The 15,206-nt window shown below is 39.4% G+C and overlaps 1 protein-coding gene across 8 annotated transcripts in view; it reads left to right on the top strand.

Moving 5' to 3' along the window:
• The window catches only part of VPS13B (vacuolar protein sorting 13 homolog B), a 1,080,499-nt gene extending 1,075,606 nt beyond the window's left edge, over nt 1–4,893 (top strand). For all 8 annotated transcript variants that reach the window (XM_069081095.1, XM_069081089.1, XM_069081092.1 and 5 more), the window contains one exon: nt 2,739–4,893. In XM_069081095.1, the coding sequence (XP_068937196.1) occupies nt 2,739–2,984 (246 nt within the window). In that variant the 3' untranslated portion in view covers nt 2,985–4,893. The remainder of the gene's footprint in view (nt 1–2,738) is intronic.
• Nucleotides 4,894–15,206: the final 10,313 nt, after the last annotated feature.

Genomic DNA, 15,206 nt, shown 5'->3' with positions numbered 1-15,206 from the left:
GAAATAGCTAGTTCATGAAGGACAGCAGTGTACAAGCAATCCTGGGAATGTAGATCAATACTCAGCTTGTAGAAGGATTTCAGTTCCAAACCAAGTAGTTTTTATTTTAACCTACGTTGTGAAAGAGTCAACAGTGATGCTTCTTAGGCATAGGGGTGGCATGGTCAGATCTTTAGAAATAGACAGTAAAGGGGGGATGGGAAAGAAGAGAGACTGGAGGCAGGCAGAGGGGATAAGGGCCTCAATCAGAGTGCTTGGTGGCCATGTGAGTGGAAAGAGAAGACGGTTGAGAGATGTTGTGGATGCAGAATCAACAAAACAGTCATCTGAGAGGGTGAGAAAGAGGGAAAAGTTTGGGAGGAAAGAGCTTTGTGCGTGTCGAGTATAAAAGGAATACCCCACATCCAGCAGAGGTCAGCAGTTGTTGATAGATAGGACAGGGTTGGAGGGAAAGGGGATCAGGAGACTTAATGGCCTGGAGTTTAAGATAATCGAATCTCTTAGAGCTGGTAAGATCACCAAGAGAGTGCAGAACAAAGAGAAGAGGACCAGGAGGGAGGCTTGAGGGACCATTGTGCGTAAGGGTTGGAACGTGGCTGAGGCCCGGAGCAGTCAGATGGGCAGGAGAACCAGGAGATCACAGGGCCACGACCAGGCAGGAAGGAGAGAGTGTGGATGGGGATCTTGTGGTCTGTGTGTAGCTTAAGGCCTGACTGGCAGAATCGGGCTCCATCCTGGCATGGCACAGAAATAGAAGGTGTGGTAAAGTCACCCGCCTCCGGTCTACCTCATTTTCTTGCTTCCTTTGTTTCTGGCTCCATCGTCCTTCACTTGAGAACCCACAGAAAAGAAGAGGAAATGGCACATTACTTTTCATGCCATTAACTAAGTCACCTCTGTCTTCTCTGAACCCATGCCCACAACTCCACCTCTTTCCCCTGTGAAGAGAAATCCTCAGCAACAGAATAAAGTGCTCATTTTTCTGTAATAGCCTCGGGCAGAAGGCTTCAGTCTCCTGCAATCTTGCTTCTGTGCAGGCCTCTACATTGCCTCCTACTCAGCAGCCTTGCTATGGGGCGTCCATCTTGGCCCCCACACCTCGAGGGGGCCATGTACCCTGCTTCCTCCTGTCTTCTGCTGCCAGGAAAACAAGAGCTTTCATCTCAGGTCTGTTTAAAGTAGCTTCTTCTGCTCTATCCCTTTTTATTTAGATGCTGCAAAACCAGGCTTCCCTTGGATTTTGGAAGGAATTAATTTGCAGATGACATCATCCAGCATATTTAAATATGGAACAAGAATTTTTTTAAAGCAAGCCTGGCTCTTCTTGGTCAGAGGTGCCATTTTTGGGGTAGTAATTGCTTAATGTGCCTGGCATACTGTTGATATCTCTTACGAAAGACTCTGAATGAGTCAGGAGGGGCAGTTTATTCATTGGCTCAGTTCCTTTCACAACACAGGGTTTTCCTGTGCTGCTGTTCAGGAGAAGCAATTAAGCCTTGAGTCCACCCTGCTGTGCTCCCCAGCTGAATGCCGACCCCATTCCACATGATGAGCAACAGCCCTCTGTTACAGTCAGTGGAGGCCTTCTTGTGCCTTCGCTATTTCACACCAGACCTAAAGATAAGAGGGACAGGAATTGTACTTCAATTACTAAGCTCCATAGCAATGTCATCTAATATGTGATGTAGGCCAGTGTTTAGTACTTGGTAATGTAGACTAGCATGTCCCTCCTCTTTCCACCTCTCGGCAGTGTCTAGACGCCTCTAGTCTAGGTCGTTTTGTTCTTTTCTGCTGTGCACTTCTTTAAGATATGCCTGAGTTCCACAGGGCACAGTCATTAGGGTTTTGTTTAACAAACTGCAAGGCCATCTTCATCATTCCTTGGCTAGTTGGATCCTCCTCCATTTGGAAAGTCATGTGAACACAGATAATTACCCAAGTGGTTTGAGTTACTCTTCTATACACCATGTCCATTGTGTTAGGCTGGGAAAAGTCATGTATGGCCCTAGTTATCTTCCAGGAAATCTCACAGAATTAGGCCAGGTAGCATCATGGTTCCTCAACTTCAACTTCTTTGAAGATGGTCCAGACTTTTATGAACCATAAATATACTTTGCATTCCATCTTTTTTTTCATCAAAATTTCCTCATGCTCTTCCCAGCATTACTATTTTTTCTGACTTTAAAGACTAATATTTATAAAAACAGAAAATGTTGTTAGAGTTGGGTATTTATTTTTAAAGTCTCTGTCCAAAGCCACTGTTTTGAAAATGGTTGAGATTTCCCTGCATCTTCTGTCAGACTCAAATCGTTCTGAACAAGCTGAGTCCTGAGTTAATAAGACCAATCAATCGTGAATGAAGTAAGCAGAGTGAAGACGTCTTTCTCCATTGTCCTTGGGCTCGCTGGTGAAAGCAGCAGCAGATGTTTTAATGCAGTTAATGAGGAAAATGTGAGGAAACTGTCAGACACAAACATGACAAGCTTTATGCAACTTTAGCTGCTTCCACTAAGATTGACGACTGTTCCCAGCACAGAGCTTTCTGTCTTCTATTGGGGCGGTGCCATTGTGGCCCTCCACATTAGAAAAAAACTTTCCCCCAGGAAAAAAAATACCCAGCCACTTCTCCCTGCTTTATATAAATGACAGAGAGACCTCAGAGCAGTACAGCAGCCCCTACGAGCCTTTTCATGTGAAGAGGCTCACAGGCACTGATGGCTCTTTATTTTTTATTCTAGGTGGATGGTGCCAGAGAAAGGCTGTCTGAACAGCAGTACAACAGACTTGTGGACTACATCACAAAAACGTCGTGCCATCTGGCCCCGACTTCTTCCATGCAGATGCCATGTCCTGTGGTGGCCATGGAGCCCCTCCCTTCCCCAGTGAAGATTTACCATTATCTGGTGGATCCAAGTTTTGCTCACGTCTTTATTAGCAAGTTCATTATGGTGAAGAACAAAACCCTGCGGAAGGGCTTTCCCTGAGCCCTAATGTGATGGAAGGAAAGATACCTAGTTATGCATCTATCATTTTTTAAAAAGTTATTAATCCTGTTTTATTAATATAGAATACAGAATCAGAACATTAATTGTAACCCCAGTCATTCTGGAAGCCTCTTCTGAAATCACACACACACACACACACACACACACACACCCCACAATGTTATTTACAACAAAAATAACAGCTCTAGAATGAGGGCCCCCTTTACTTTAAAGGAGATGACAACAGGAATCCTACACACAGTAGTGTTGTCATCAGACATTATTATTTCTGCCCTCTAACTCCATTTGCAGAAGTTTCCATAGTAATTCAAGATTTATAATGGTTCCTTCAAAGACAGAATGTGGTTAGACTAGAGAGCCAGTAGCTCAGCACTTCATTCCCAGCTCCGATATTGCTGAGCTCATAATAAGCCCATGAGCCAGTCCCATAACCTGTCCATGCCTCAGTGCCCCTGTCTGTCCAGGTGGGGTCAGAATGATTTGTGGAGCTCTTTAGCCCATTCAGTGAAGCAGTACACAAGTGCCAAGTGTTCTAATAAGTTGCTCAGGGCTTAGTCGTGTTTCACCCACTGAATTTGAAACAGTTGATGTGGCTCCTTTAGTGACAACTGCTAGTTAGCACCTCCCTAACTTCAGAGTGGCTTCATTTAATTGAAACTTCATAGAGTATTTTAGTTGATTAGGACCCTGTGTTTTGGAAAATAAGTTGGAACCTGCAGTGTTTGTGTTTTAAGTATATATGTGTGGTTGTCATGACCATTTTTTCCCTTCATCTGAAAAGCCTCAACTTTGCTCAGATAGATGAACTGTTAATCTTTCTTGGAAGAACAATGGTTTTACAGATCAGCAGGGTTCAGGTAGGTTTCTTTGTCACCATAAACCATATTTCAAGATCTGGAACTCCCTTTGTAGATAACCTGCCAAAGGAATTAATGGAGGGATTTCTAATTCCATGTTGAGGTCAAGAGGAGTTAGAAGGCCTGTCATTAATTCTCAGAATGACCTAAATCCAGAGAGCCCCTTCAGCCGAAGAGGCAAGAATGAAAGAAAGTATAAAAACATTCCCAGCAGATAGGTTCCAATTGATTTCTTTTTACCCAGTTTCTAGAATGTCCATTTTCATTTCTGAATAACTTGTTGAAATATGTGGCTTCAGTTATCTTAGACTCGAAATTTGGTAGCCTGTAGTCTGAGGAGGCTATGTAATGTTAAATGTCTGGCAATTTCTTGCCAAACTTATTACCTACAACTAGGAGACACTATGAAAATGCACATTGAAGGCTTTATTTAAAGGCCACATTTTGTTGGACTTTTCAAGAACATGAACACAGCTGTTTCTGAAAACCAAGATTGTATATATAGTTTTTTCAAAGAAATGTTAAGCTTCAAATCTGAATAATTTGTACTGAATGTGAAATGGTCCATCCATTTATGAAAATAACTTGTCTTGCAGTGTGACAATTTTGTCACTTGACTAAAGGGTAACTTAAAAAGATGTAAATATGTATTCATTCCTGAATATTTCATGGCACACAATTTAATACTGCTCATTTTACAAATTGCTTCCATAAATTGTAATATGACTGTTTAAAATAAAAGTATTCCTAGATGATTTGGTGACTTACTATGTATGAACTATATATTACAAACATTAGGGTGTTTCATACTTCAAATATGCCACAATGGCTGGTGTTTAAAGTAAATCGTAATAACTCATTTTACTGTGACTAAAGCTGAATTATTTTACCTGTATTTCTGAAGTATGTTGATGATCTTCATTGGAGAAAAGCATTAATTAACAAACAAAATAATTGTAATAGGTGTCTTATCAATATTTCATTGGGGTCGGATTTGATGACTAGTAAATTCTAAACATCTTGGTCTCCTTGCTGCTTGTTCATCAGTATCTCACGCGCTACCCATGAGTACTCCCCAGACCTTTGTCTTGGACTCTCTTCTCTTTTTGGCCTATATTATCCGACTTAGTGACCTCATCATCTGTCTCCCATGTATTCATCTTGCACATTATTCCTAGATCTCAATATCCAGTCTGAATCACAAACTGGATGTTTGATCTAGCAGGTACATAGCAGGCAGATACTCTGTTCTACCTTGCCACCCACCTACTAGATAGTTCCACCTGGAAGTCTCCTTGAAATCTCAAATTCAGTATGTACAAGACAAAAATCACTTATCATTTCCCCCATACTTGCCCCTCTATTTATGTTGAGAGCCCTTCTATGGTCCCAGTTACCTGTAGTCCTTAATCTCTGCTTCTCTTTCACCCATTCAGTATTGCCAAGTTGTATTGATTCTACCTCCACAGCCTCACTCACTCTATAAGGAAAGTGGGGGGTGGGGGGTGGGAATGGAGAATACTGAGGTCCTTATGCTTCCCTCTCCTCTCCATTCATTAGGCTAACACTCTAATTCACACCATCATTTCTCACCTAGACTACTTCTATAGCTTCCCAGTCCATCCCTCTGCTTTCTAAGTCTCTCTTCTTTCCATTCCAGTCTCCATACAATTTCCAAGTCAGAACTGTATGGCTAGTCCTGTACTTAAAAATCTTCAGTGGTTCCCTATGGCCTCTGAGATGAAATACAAAACTTAGCATAATAAAGACTCACCACAATCCAGCTCCAGTTTAATTTTCAGGACTCATTTTAAATTAATCACCTTCATATCTTTATCTTTTTTTTACTCATATAATATTTTATTTTCCCCCCCAATTACACATAATAATATTTTATATTAAAAATAATTTTTAACTTTCATTTTTTTCAAGTTTCAGGTTCTGAACTCTTTCCCTCCTTCCCTTTCTTCCCCCTCCCTGAGATGGTAAGTAGTTTAATATAGGTTATACATGTGCTATAAATGTAAAACATTTCCATATTAGTTGTTTTGTGCAAGAAAACTCAAACGAAAAAAAAGAAAGTGAAAAATAGTATGCTTTAGTCTGTATTCAGACAACATCAATTCTTTCTCTGGAGACGGATGGCATTTTTCATAATGAGTCCTTTGGGATTTTCTTGAATCGTTGTATTGCAGAGAATAGCTTAGTCATTCAGAGTTTTTCATCATACATTATTACTGTTACTGTGTACAATGTTCTCCTGGCTCTGCTCACTTCACTCTGTATCAGTTTGTGTAAGTCTTTCCAGGTTTTTCTGAAATCATCCTGATCATCATTTCTTATAGCATAGTAGTAATTCTGTCACAACCATATACCACAGCTTGTTCAGGCATTCCCCAATTGATGAACATCCCCTCAATTTACAATTCTTAGCCACCACAAAAAGCTACTGTAAATATTTTGATATAAATAGGTTCTTTTCCCTTTTTAAAAATCTCTTTGAGATACAGACCTAGCAGTATTATTGCTAGATCAAAGGGTATGCATAGTTTGATAACTCTTTGGGCATAGTTCCCAAATTTTCCCACAGAATAATTGAACCAGTTCATAACTCCACCAACAGTACATCTTTGCATTTCAGTCAAGCTGGACTCGTAACTAAGCTGTCCCCAAAATTAACATTCCATCTCCTTCCTCTGGATAGTTGCTCAAACCAGCCAGGCCTAAATGTATTGCCTTCTCATCTCTGGCTCTAAGAATCATCATTCTCATTTGAGTGTCACCTCCTTGGTAAAATCTCCCCTTATCTCTCCCTCATTCCCACCACCTAGTTCTTAACACTCTCCTTTCTCATGTATCTTTCCAGTATCATAGAAGTACCTACCTTGAAAGTAGGATCTTTTTCATTTTTTCTTTTTCAGCATGTCTTTATTCATCTAGATACATTTAAAGAACACTCACATACATTTCCTCTGGCTGTATGATCCTGGACAAATTACTAGGACCCCGAGAAACTCTCAGAATACAAATTGCAGAACCTATTGCTGATCAGTATTGGTAGAGAGTTTAGGTTTAAAAGCATAGTCATTTGAATCCCCCAAAATGGGTTTTATCAAAGCCTGGTTTTCCCAAGCTATATTTCAAGAAATCATAAATTAAAAACTACATTAGACAAAAGAGTTAATTATCCCAGTTTTTTTTCCTAAAAGCACAACAATGACAGAATAATATAGGTAAGAAAAAAATCTAGCTACCAAACCCCTACGCTGTCAAAATTTATATTCCTTTGGACAGTGCTGTTGCCCTGTATAGTAATAGAAAAGGTAGGAGTTAGGGAGAAAGATAATAAGTTTGATTTTAGACATATTGAGTTTAAAATGTCTCCTAGACACCCAGTTCAACTGAGAAGACAAATGAGATTCAAGATTGGAGATCAGCAGAGATTAAGTCAAGATAGATAGACTTGAGAATCATCAGCATAGAGATGGGAATTAAATCCATGGGAAGTAATGAGATCACCAAGTGAAGTAGTATAAAGGGAGGTGACAAGAGAGCCCAAAACAGAGGCCAGTGGTTAGCTCCTGTTAGAGGGCATGATCTGGATAAGAATCCAGCAAACGATACTGAGGAAGCATAGTCTGATAGGTAACAGAAGAACCAGGAACAGCGATATCCTGAAAACCTAGAGAGAAGAGTATAAAGGAAAGAGCAGGTTTGGTGGAATGATGAAGTGGGAAGCCAAATTGTAAAGGATTAAGAAGAGAGAATGGAGAGTGGAGGCAGCTATTGTAGACAATCCTTTCCAGGAGTTTAGCTACAAAAGTTATAGCAACACAATAGGCACTTAATGTATATTGAATTGAATATATTAATATTAATATTGAATATAATTAATGTATATTGAATTGAATTAAACAGGACTGATACTGTCTAGCTTCTAGAAACATGTCTTCCTTTGAGCTTTTAAATATTTAAAAAATGTTTTAGAGGGGCAGGTAGGTGGCATAGTGAATAGAGCACTGGCCCTGGAGTCAGGAGAACCTGAGTTCAAATGGGGCCTCAGACACCTGACACACTTACAAGCTGTGTGACCTCCGGCAAGTCACTTAATCCCAATTGCCTTGCCTTCCCCCCTCCAATATATATAGATTGGAAAAAAAAGAATGGAAGAATCACATCCCAATGACTTAAAGAAACAAAGCATTTTAGAACAAAATGAAGGTTTTTTTTTTAAGTAGAAGAAAATGTAAGTTTATTGATCATAATTCTTTATCATCCCATTTAGAGGTTTTTTGGCAGATACTGTCTGGAGTCATTTGCCATTTCCTTCTTCAGTTCATTTTACAGATGAGGAAACTGAGGCAAACAGGGTTAAGCAACTTACCCTGAGTCACACAGCTGGTAAGTGAGGACAGATTTGAATTTAAAAAGAGGACTTTTCCTGACTTCAGGCCTGGCACTGAATCCACTGGGCCGCCTAGTTGCCCTAAACATAAGGTATCTATTTTCAAAAACAGTTAACCTGGAAAACAGTTGGAGCAAGGAATTATTAAAGAATTATCAAACTACCTAAAATCCCAAATAGGGCAGAGTCAAGATGGCAAAGCAATAGAAACAAGTACAGACCAGGTCCCCCACAATACCTCCTACACAAAAATCACAGTGAGTCATTTTCCCAATTTTGGGCACCATATGGAAAACAGAGAGGTCTGAGGATACTAGAGATGTGGTCTGTCCAGGAGCAGGCATGGAACATTCCAGTGCCCAGGGAAGGGCCAAGGCTCTATCCCTGGACATGAAGCACACTGGGGCAAAAACAGTTCCCATGGGGTCCTTGAACCAGTGCAAAAGTGCAGGAATGGATGCTATCTAATAATTCTGTCAGTCACTACCCAGTTAGTTCCAGGTCACAGATTCTGAGTGGATGGGAGAAGAGGACCTGTTCATAGATGTGGTAGAGGCCCAAGCTGCCTGCTGATTGAGGAATAAATTAAAAAGAAGCCAGTAGCTATGTGGATCCAGTCTGATCCTAGGAATAGAGTAGGTACTCATTTCTAGCTTCCAATTTAGGCTGAAACCTGAAGAAGAATAATCAGCACAAGAATCCCAAATCAAAGAAAACTTGGTTTGGTCTCTCTGAATCTGCCCAGCTTTACAGAGGGCTGAGAGTGGCTGAGTCCAGCAGCAATGTACTCTAACTTCCAACAAGGGTAAGCCAACAGACTTTCTAAGACCCAAACCTGGGTCAGGAACTTTCAGAGTTAAGACCATAAAAACAGAAGAAGAGAACTACAAAACATCTATATGCAAAGCCTCAAAGAAAAATGTAGCTAGGGCACAGGGTCAACCAGAATTACTGGAAGAGGTAAAGCAAGAGTAAAAAAAAAAAAGGAACTAAGAATTATTTTTAAAACCAAATGAAAGGGCAGAGGGGAAAATGGGAAAAGAAATGAGAGCTATGATAGAAAGATGTGGAAAGAGAATTAACAGTTTGAAAAACAAAAGGTACGATACCTTACCCCAAATAAATAACTCCCTGAAAATTAGAAATGACCAAATAGAAGCCAATGACTCCAAGAGACATCAACAAATAAGAAAAACAAAGTCAAAAATCTACGGAAAAAAAGGCAAGGTATCTCATAGCAAAAACAACTGACCTGAATTGCCCTACTAAGTCTCCATTTGAATCTGTCTTTTGTTTGTGGTTCCTGAACTGGTTACTATTTTTATTTCATTGTTTCTTAAGGATATATTTACTATTTCTATCTTTTTCTATTTATTTGCAAAATATCTGTGCCTTAATACCCAATCAATTTTTGTAGGAGTTCCACCTGCTCCTAAGAAATACATATATTCATTTCCATTTCATTTAGGAGACATTATAAGCCTTTTAATTCTAAGTTTCTCTAGCAATTTTTTAGCTCTATATTTCCCCTTATGTTTGTCTTTTAGTTCAATATATTCAAAACTGGGAGACTTTGAAATCTGCTTTTATTGTGTTAGTCTATATATTTTTGTAGCTGTTAATTTTTCCTTTATGAATTTGAATGCAAAGGCATTTGGAGCATGTAAGTTTAATATTGATATTGGGTTGTCATATATGGTTTCTTTCAGCATAATCTAGTCTCTTTGTTTATTCCTTTTTGCCTGAATGTTTATTTTTGCTTTGTCTGATAGCATTATTCCAACTCTTGTTTTTTTGGATTCACTTGTTGCATAGTAAAATTTTTTGTAACCCCTCATTTTATTGTCTTTTTTTTTTTTAATGTGGTTTTTGTAAGCAAGAGATACTGGGGTTCTGTTTTCTTATGCGTTCATTCACTCTTTTTCATTCCATTAGATTGTTTAATCCATTCACATTTACAGTTGAGTTAGGTTTCTATTTTCCTTTTTTGGGGGGTTTTCCAAGCTAGGATTTTCCCATTCTTGTGCCGTAAACCTGGCACATGTCTCTTCAGTTGTTTTGACTTTTCTTTAAGAAGGCCCTGTTCCCACCCACTTTCCTTCTCTTATCCTGAAGCTCCCCCACTCCTATTTATTACCCTTTTCCCTGATTTCTGCTTTTTACTTCCTCTTGCTTGCTTATTTTTGATATTTATTTAATTCATCCTTTTTTCCTCTCAGTTTAAGAATCAAATAAATATTCCTTTTTCCTCTCAAATTATTTTTCATTAATTTTAAAAATTTTCATATTCTCTACCTTTTCCTAGAAAGGTTTATTTCTCTCACGCTTCACTCTTTACCTTGCCTTTCGTTCTATTTCAGTCTTGTACTTTTTGATTCATTGCCCTTAAACTTGTGCCATAGTAGATAAAACATCGGGCCTGGAATAAGGAAAACCTCAGCTCAAATCCAACCTCAGACATTTATTAGCTGTGTGACCCTGGGCAAATTACTTAACCTCTGTCTGCCTCAGTTTCCTAACTATAAAACAGATAATAACAGCTCCTATAACAGCATATTTCAGGGTTGTTGTGAGGATCAAATAAGACAGTATCTGTAAAAAGCTCTCAGCACAGTAGCTGGTACATAGTAGGTGCTACATATGTGTTCCCTTTATACTTATTTCATCCTTTTTTGTTAAAACTTTGGAGGTACCTATTTTGGGTTCTCTCTTCTAAAGTTTCTGTTATTACTTGCCCCCAGCCTGCTGAGCCAAGATGGTGGAGTAATAAAGTAGAAAAATATCAATTCCTGCAGGTGATAGGGGGATCATTTTCCCCCATTTGCCTCAAAATCTCTTCACTGGGGGTCAGTTGCCTCAAGCTCCAATTCCACTTTTCCTGAGGCGATAGGAGTGTTCTGTAGATAATACCTATTGTAGATTCCCAGTCTCCCTTTATAGAATATCTCTCTCCACTCTTAGGGTGCATTTATCAGTAGTATTGCCTTTCACCACTGAAACAAGATTGTCCCTTTTTCTTCCCCTTTTCAGTATCTCCCCTTGCCTATTTATATATTCCCCTGTAGACACTCTTCTTCCTGGGAGGCTGCAGGAGTTAGTCTCCCTTTCACTGGGAAGCCTTTGACTTGATGAGGATATATCACATAGTCCCCCCTTTTTTCTCCTTATTATGCACTTTCGTTTATAATTCAGTCCTACATGAATACACTGATTCCCCTGAGGTGGGGCAGTGTGAGGTTTAATCCTTCCTGTTTCCAGCTTCTTTCCCCTACCATTACTGCTATTTGACTTTTGCTTTCACCCTTGTTTCCAAATGTACATTTAGGAAGACGTTTACATACCTCTTAATGGTCTCCTGTTATTTATTTACTGTCTTTGTGTTGTCTGGGGGTGTTTGAGAAGCAAATAATCTTCAGGCCTGGTTTTCTTTCTAAGAATGTTTCATATGCCTCTTTATTTTGTCATTTTTGGTTAGACTGATTTGCAAGGTAGGTTACCTTGGGCTACATCTTGAATTCCGTTGCTCCTTAGAATACAATATTTCATTCCCACCTACAGTCTGGTGGGTGAACAGTCATATTATTATTTTTTCTTTTTATTTGAAGGTCTCTCATGTGGTGGCTTGCAGAATTTCTCAATGGAATTGCTAAATTTAACCACTATGTGTCCCAAAGTTTGCAGTCTTGGGTTTTGGGTTTTTTGTTTTAGTATTTTTTTTACCTTAGAGGTGATCTATGGATACTTTTGTCTGGTTATGTTGTTTTCTGCATTCAGAAGTTCTAGGTAGTTTCCTTGTATTATTTCTTGCATTGTGGTGTTCAGGTTTTTTGACTTGTAATGCTATTCTAGAAGATCTATAATCTTCACATTGTCTCTATGCATCCTGTTTTCAGGATCAGTGTTTGACTTGTATGCAGAGCATGTTTTCTTTTAATATTAATGCTTTTTACTTCTTCCAGATTGTCCTTCACTTATATGTATTTTCATTCCCAATTTGTCCTCTGTTTCGTTTCTTTGATGAGACCTGACACCACAGACCCAAGTTTTTCTCTTCTGCAAGTTATTTCTGCTGTGCAGGTCACAAATCCCACTCCCCAAATTCCCATTTCTTTTTCTGTGGTTCCACAAAATTTTCCTGTTTTGCATTTATTCAAAGATGCTTTCACTGGATCTGCAGGCCATATTTCCCTCTATGAATGTCTTCTTTTAGGTTTATCTGCTCATGCTGAAGATGTTTCCTTCCTCCTGAGATCTTTGTGAATTTTTAGCCTTTCCCCCCAAATTTCCCTGTTGCTCATTTTCTGACTTCCTCCCCTTTGGTGGTTTTCCTTAGAAGAGCATTTGTCTCATCCCATATCAGGAAACTCCAAGTTCCCCAGTCTATATCTGGGGCCCAACTGATTTCTGGGTGAACAGGATCAGCCCTAGCTGGATGCTGATATCTCTTCCTCAGACACAGTGGAATGCCACGCATATTCTGCTCCATTCCACACGTGTCTCTGACCTCATTTCTGTTGCTCCACTTGGGCCAAGGTGTGTTGCAGCACAGAATGCTACTATAACGCTGGCTCAGCCAGACCAGATTTCTGGAGTCTGGAGTTCTGTATTTCTGGAGTGTTGGGAGAGTGATGAGGTAAAGGTAGAGTTGGGCTCTGTTCCAAGCTTGGGTAACATATCCTGCCCCATTTCCTCTACTGCCCTGCTTTTCTGCTGAGCTCTGCTATGGCACAAAATGCTGTTATAAGTATGCCAGTTGGGATCTGGAAGAGGAGGGTGGGGAGTGAAGCTGGGTCAAGCTTGTGTAACACTGCTGCCAGAAGCATGGTGGGTGGAGGGGGAGTGGGTGCTGGATGAGCTCCTTAGGAATTAAGGAGTATTGGCGGCTAGAATTCTTGCTGTCCTAAATTGTGGAGAGCTCAAATTGCTTCATCTCTGACACAATTTCTATGTGGGACAGGTTTGATAGGTCACCAGGATTCAAGAAAAAAAAAATCTACTTCTCTATCTTCTTGATCACATGTCCCTACCCTCCACTTTCACAGGTACCAACCTGGCTCAGGTGGTCCATGCCTCTACTCTGTAATAGCCTCCTAATTGGTCTTCCTGCCTTTAGATTGTCCCCACCCTACTCCATCCACTTTTTTAAAGCATTAAGTCTAACCATGTCATCCGTCCCATCCGTCCTACAAATGGCCATAGCTCTTTTACTACTAGAACCAAATATACTCTTAGGCATCTCAAGTTCATTTTGACTTGGCCCCTTCCCATCTTTCCAATCTTTTTAAACTCCACTTCTCTCTACTTACACTCAGCCATATTGACACATTCTTAATAACACACACTGCCTTGGCTGCTGCCACTCCCAATGCCCATAATGTTCTCTTTCCTCACCTCAGCCTTATAATTCTTTGCCTCTATCAAGATTTAGCTCAACACCCCCTCCTATAGGCCTTTCCTAGTGCACTAATCTCCTTGTCCTCCAAAGTGGCCTGACATGTGGCTACAGCATGCCTTCCATTTCCTGTTTCCACCTAAGTTACTAGTGAGCTGCTTTGCACAGTACCTGGCACATAGTACAATCTGATGCTTGTTGATTTCTAAGCTCCATTTTATTTTACATGACGTTCTTTCACTAGCTACACCTCTTGTCCAAACACACAAAGGCAATGGTGCAATAGCCTGGATTTCACCCCAACACCAGGAATTCAGTCTACCTAAAAATTAAGACTACTGATACCAACATTTTTCTAATCCTGCAATATCATTCACATTCATCCAAAATAGTTTAAAACTAATTAAAATTTAAAACATTTTCACTGTAAATAACCACTACCAAGAGAAGTGAACAACCATACCAATCTATCACTGTGATTGCATTAGTGTGTAACAGGAATATTTTAGACTAGAACCAAAACTTCCCACAATTATCAATGAACAAAAATTAGTAGCTAACCTTTTGATAAAAAGCATGGTCACAAACACTGGGAAGCTTTCTTAATTGCTTACTTTCTATTATACTTAAGATGCTACCACACCATTTCAAACCATAAAATAAGACTAAACATTATAGACATTGTCTAATCAAATCCAAAGGTGAGGTCAGAGGTTGACTTGCTTGGAACCACGTCTTTGGAGATAAAGCTTGTACTCTTTCTAGAACACTCCTACAGAAGAACCATGGTTTACAGTACTTTCTGTGCTACTTATCTGTATGATCTTTGGCAAGCCTCACCCTTATCTATAAAACAAAGTATTCATATGGTTTCAAAGGTAATTTCCAACTTTAATCTATTTTCTTAGAAATGATGGTGCTCCAAGACATAGAATTTGTCAGGAAGCAGAGACTTGGATTATATCTGGGCATATATGAATTGGTCAGCTGGTCACAGTGGAACTTGAGAGGTCACATTGTTTCTGTGAACCTGCTTTTTCTTAAAGAAAATGGGAAATATACTCGCAACACCTGCCTACAGGTCAAGAATAAGATAATGTATCTTAAGGTATTCTTTAAACCAAATGGTCTATATAGATAGATAGCTATTATCTTCATCTATGTTGATGGGTTGTTTTTTTTTGCTTCAGTCTAAAGAGGGCAAAGATGAAGAAGAAACCCTTTGCTAGTTACGCCACAAACAAATAACCAATGGAAATAGAAGGACACGGAATTACCACAAATTTTAGAAATAGGGCTGGCATACTTGTCAGAACAGGAAACATGTGATTGACGAAATTTCCAAAATTGTCCTCACTGATCAATGTGAAACTCTACCATTACAATTTCATTCCTTTTAATTTAAAAGTTCTAATTTTTGTTAATGTTCTGAGCTGTTCCCAATTATTTACACCTTAGTGTGAATGAAGCATCTAAGAAAAGACTATGATGGGAAGAAAGGGAAAGAGAATTATAAATATTTCAGAACATACAACTAAGGCACACAA

The sequence above is a fragment of the Petaurus breviceps genome, unplaced genomic scaffold (assembly GCF_028583685.1).
Source record: "Petaurus breviceps papuanus isolate PSGF00001 unplaced genomic scaffold, PetGlider_PUasm1.0 98, whole genome shotgun sequence".
In the NCBI taxonomy this organism is placed as follows: domain Eukaryota; kingdom Metazoa; phylum Chordata; class Mammalia; order Diprotodontia; family Petauridae; genus Petaurus; species Petaurus breviceps.
The sequence above is the reverse complement of the archived record's forward strand: the minus strand, read 5'-3'. Positions and strand labels throughout refer to the sequence as shown.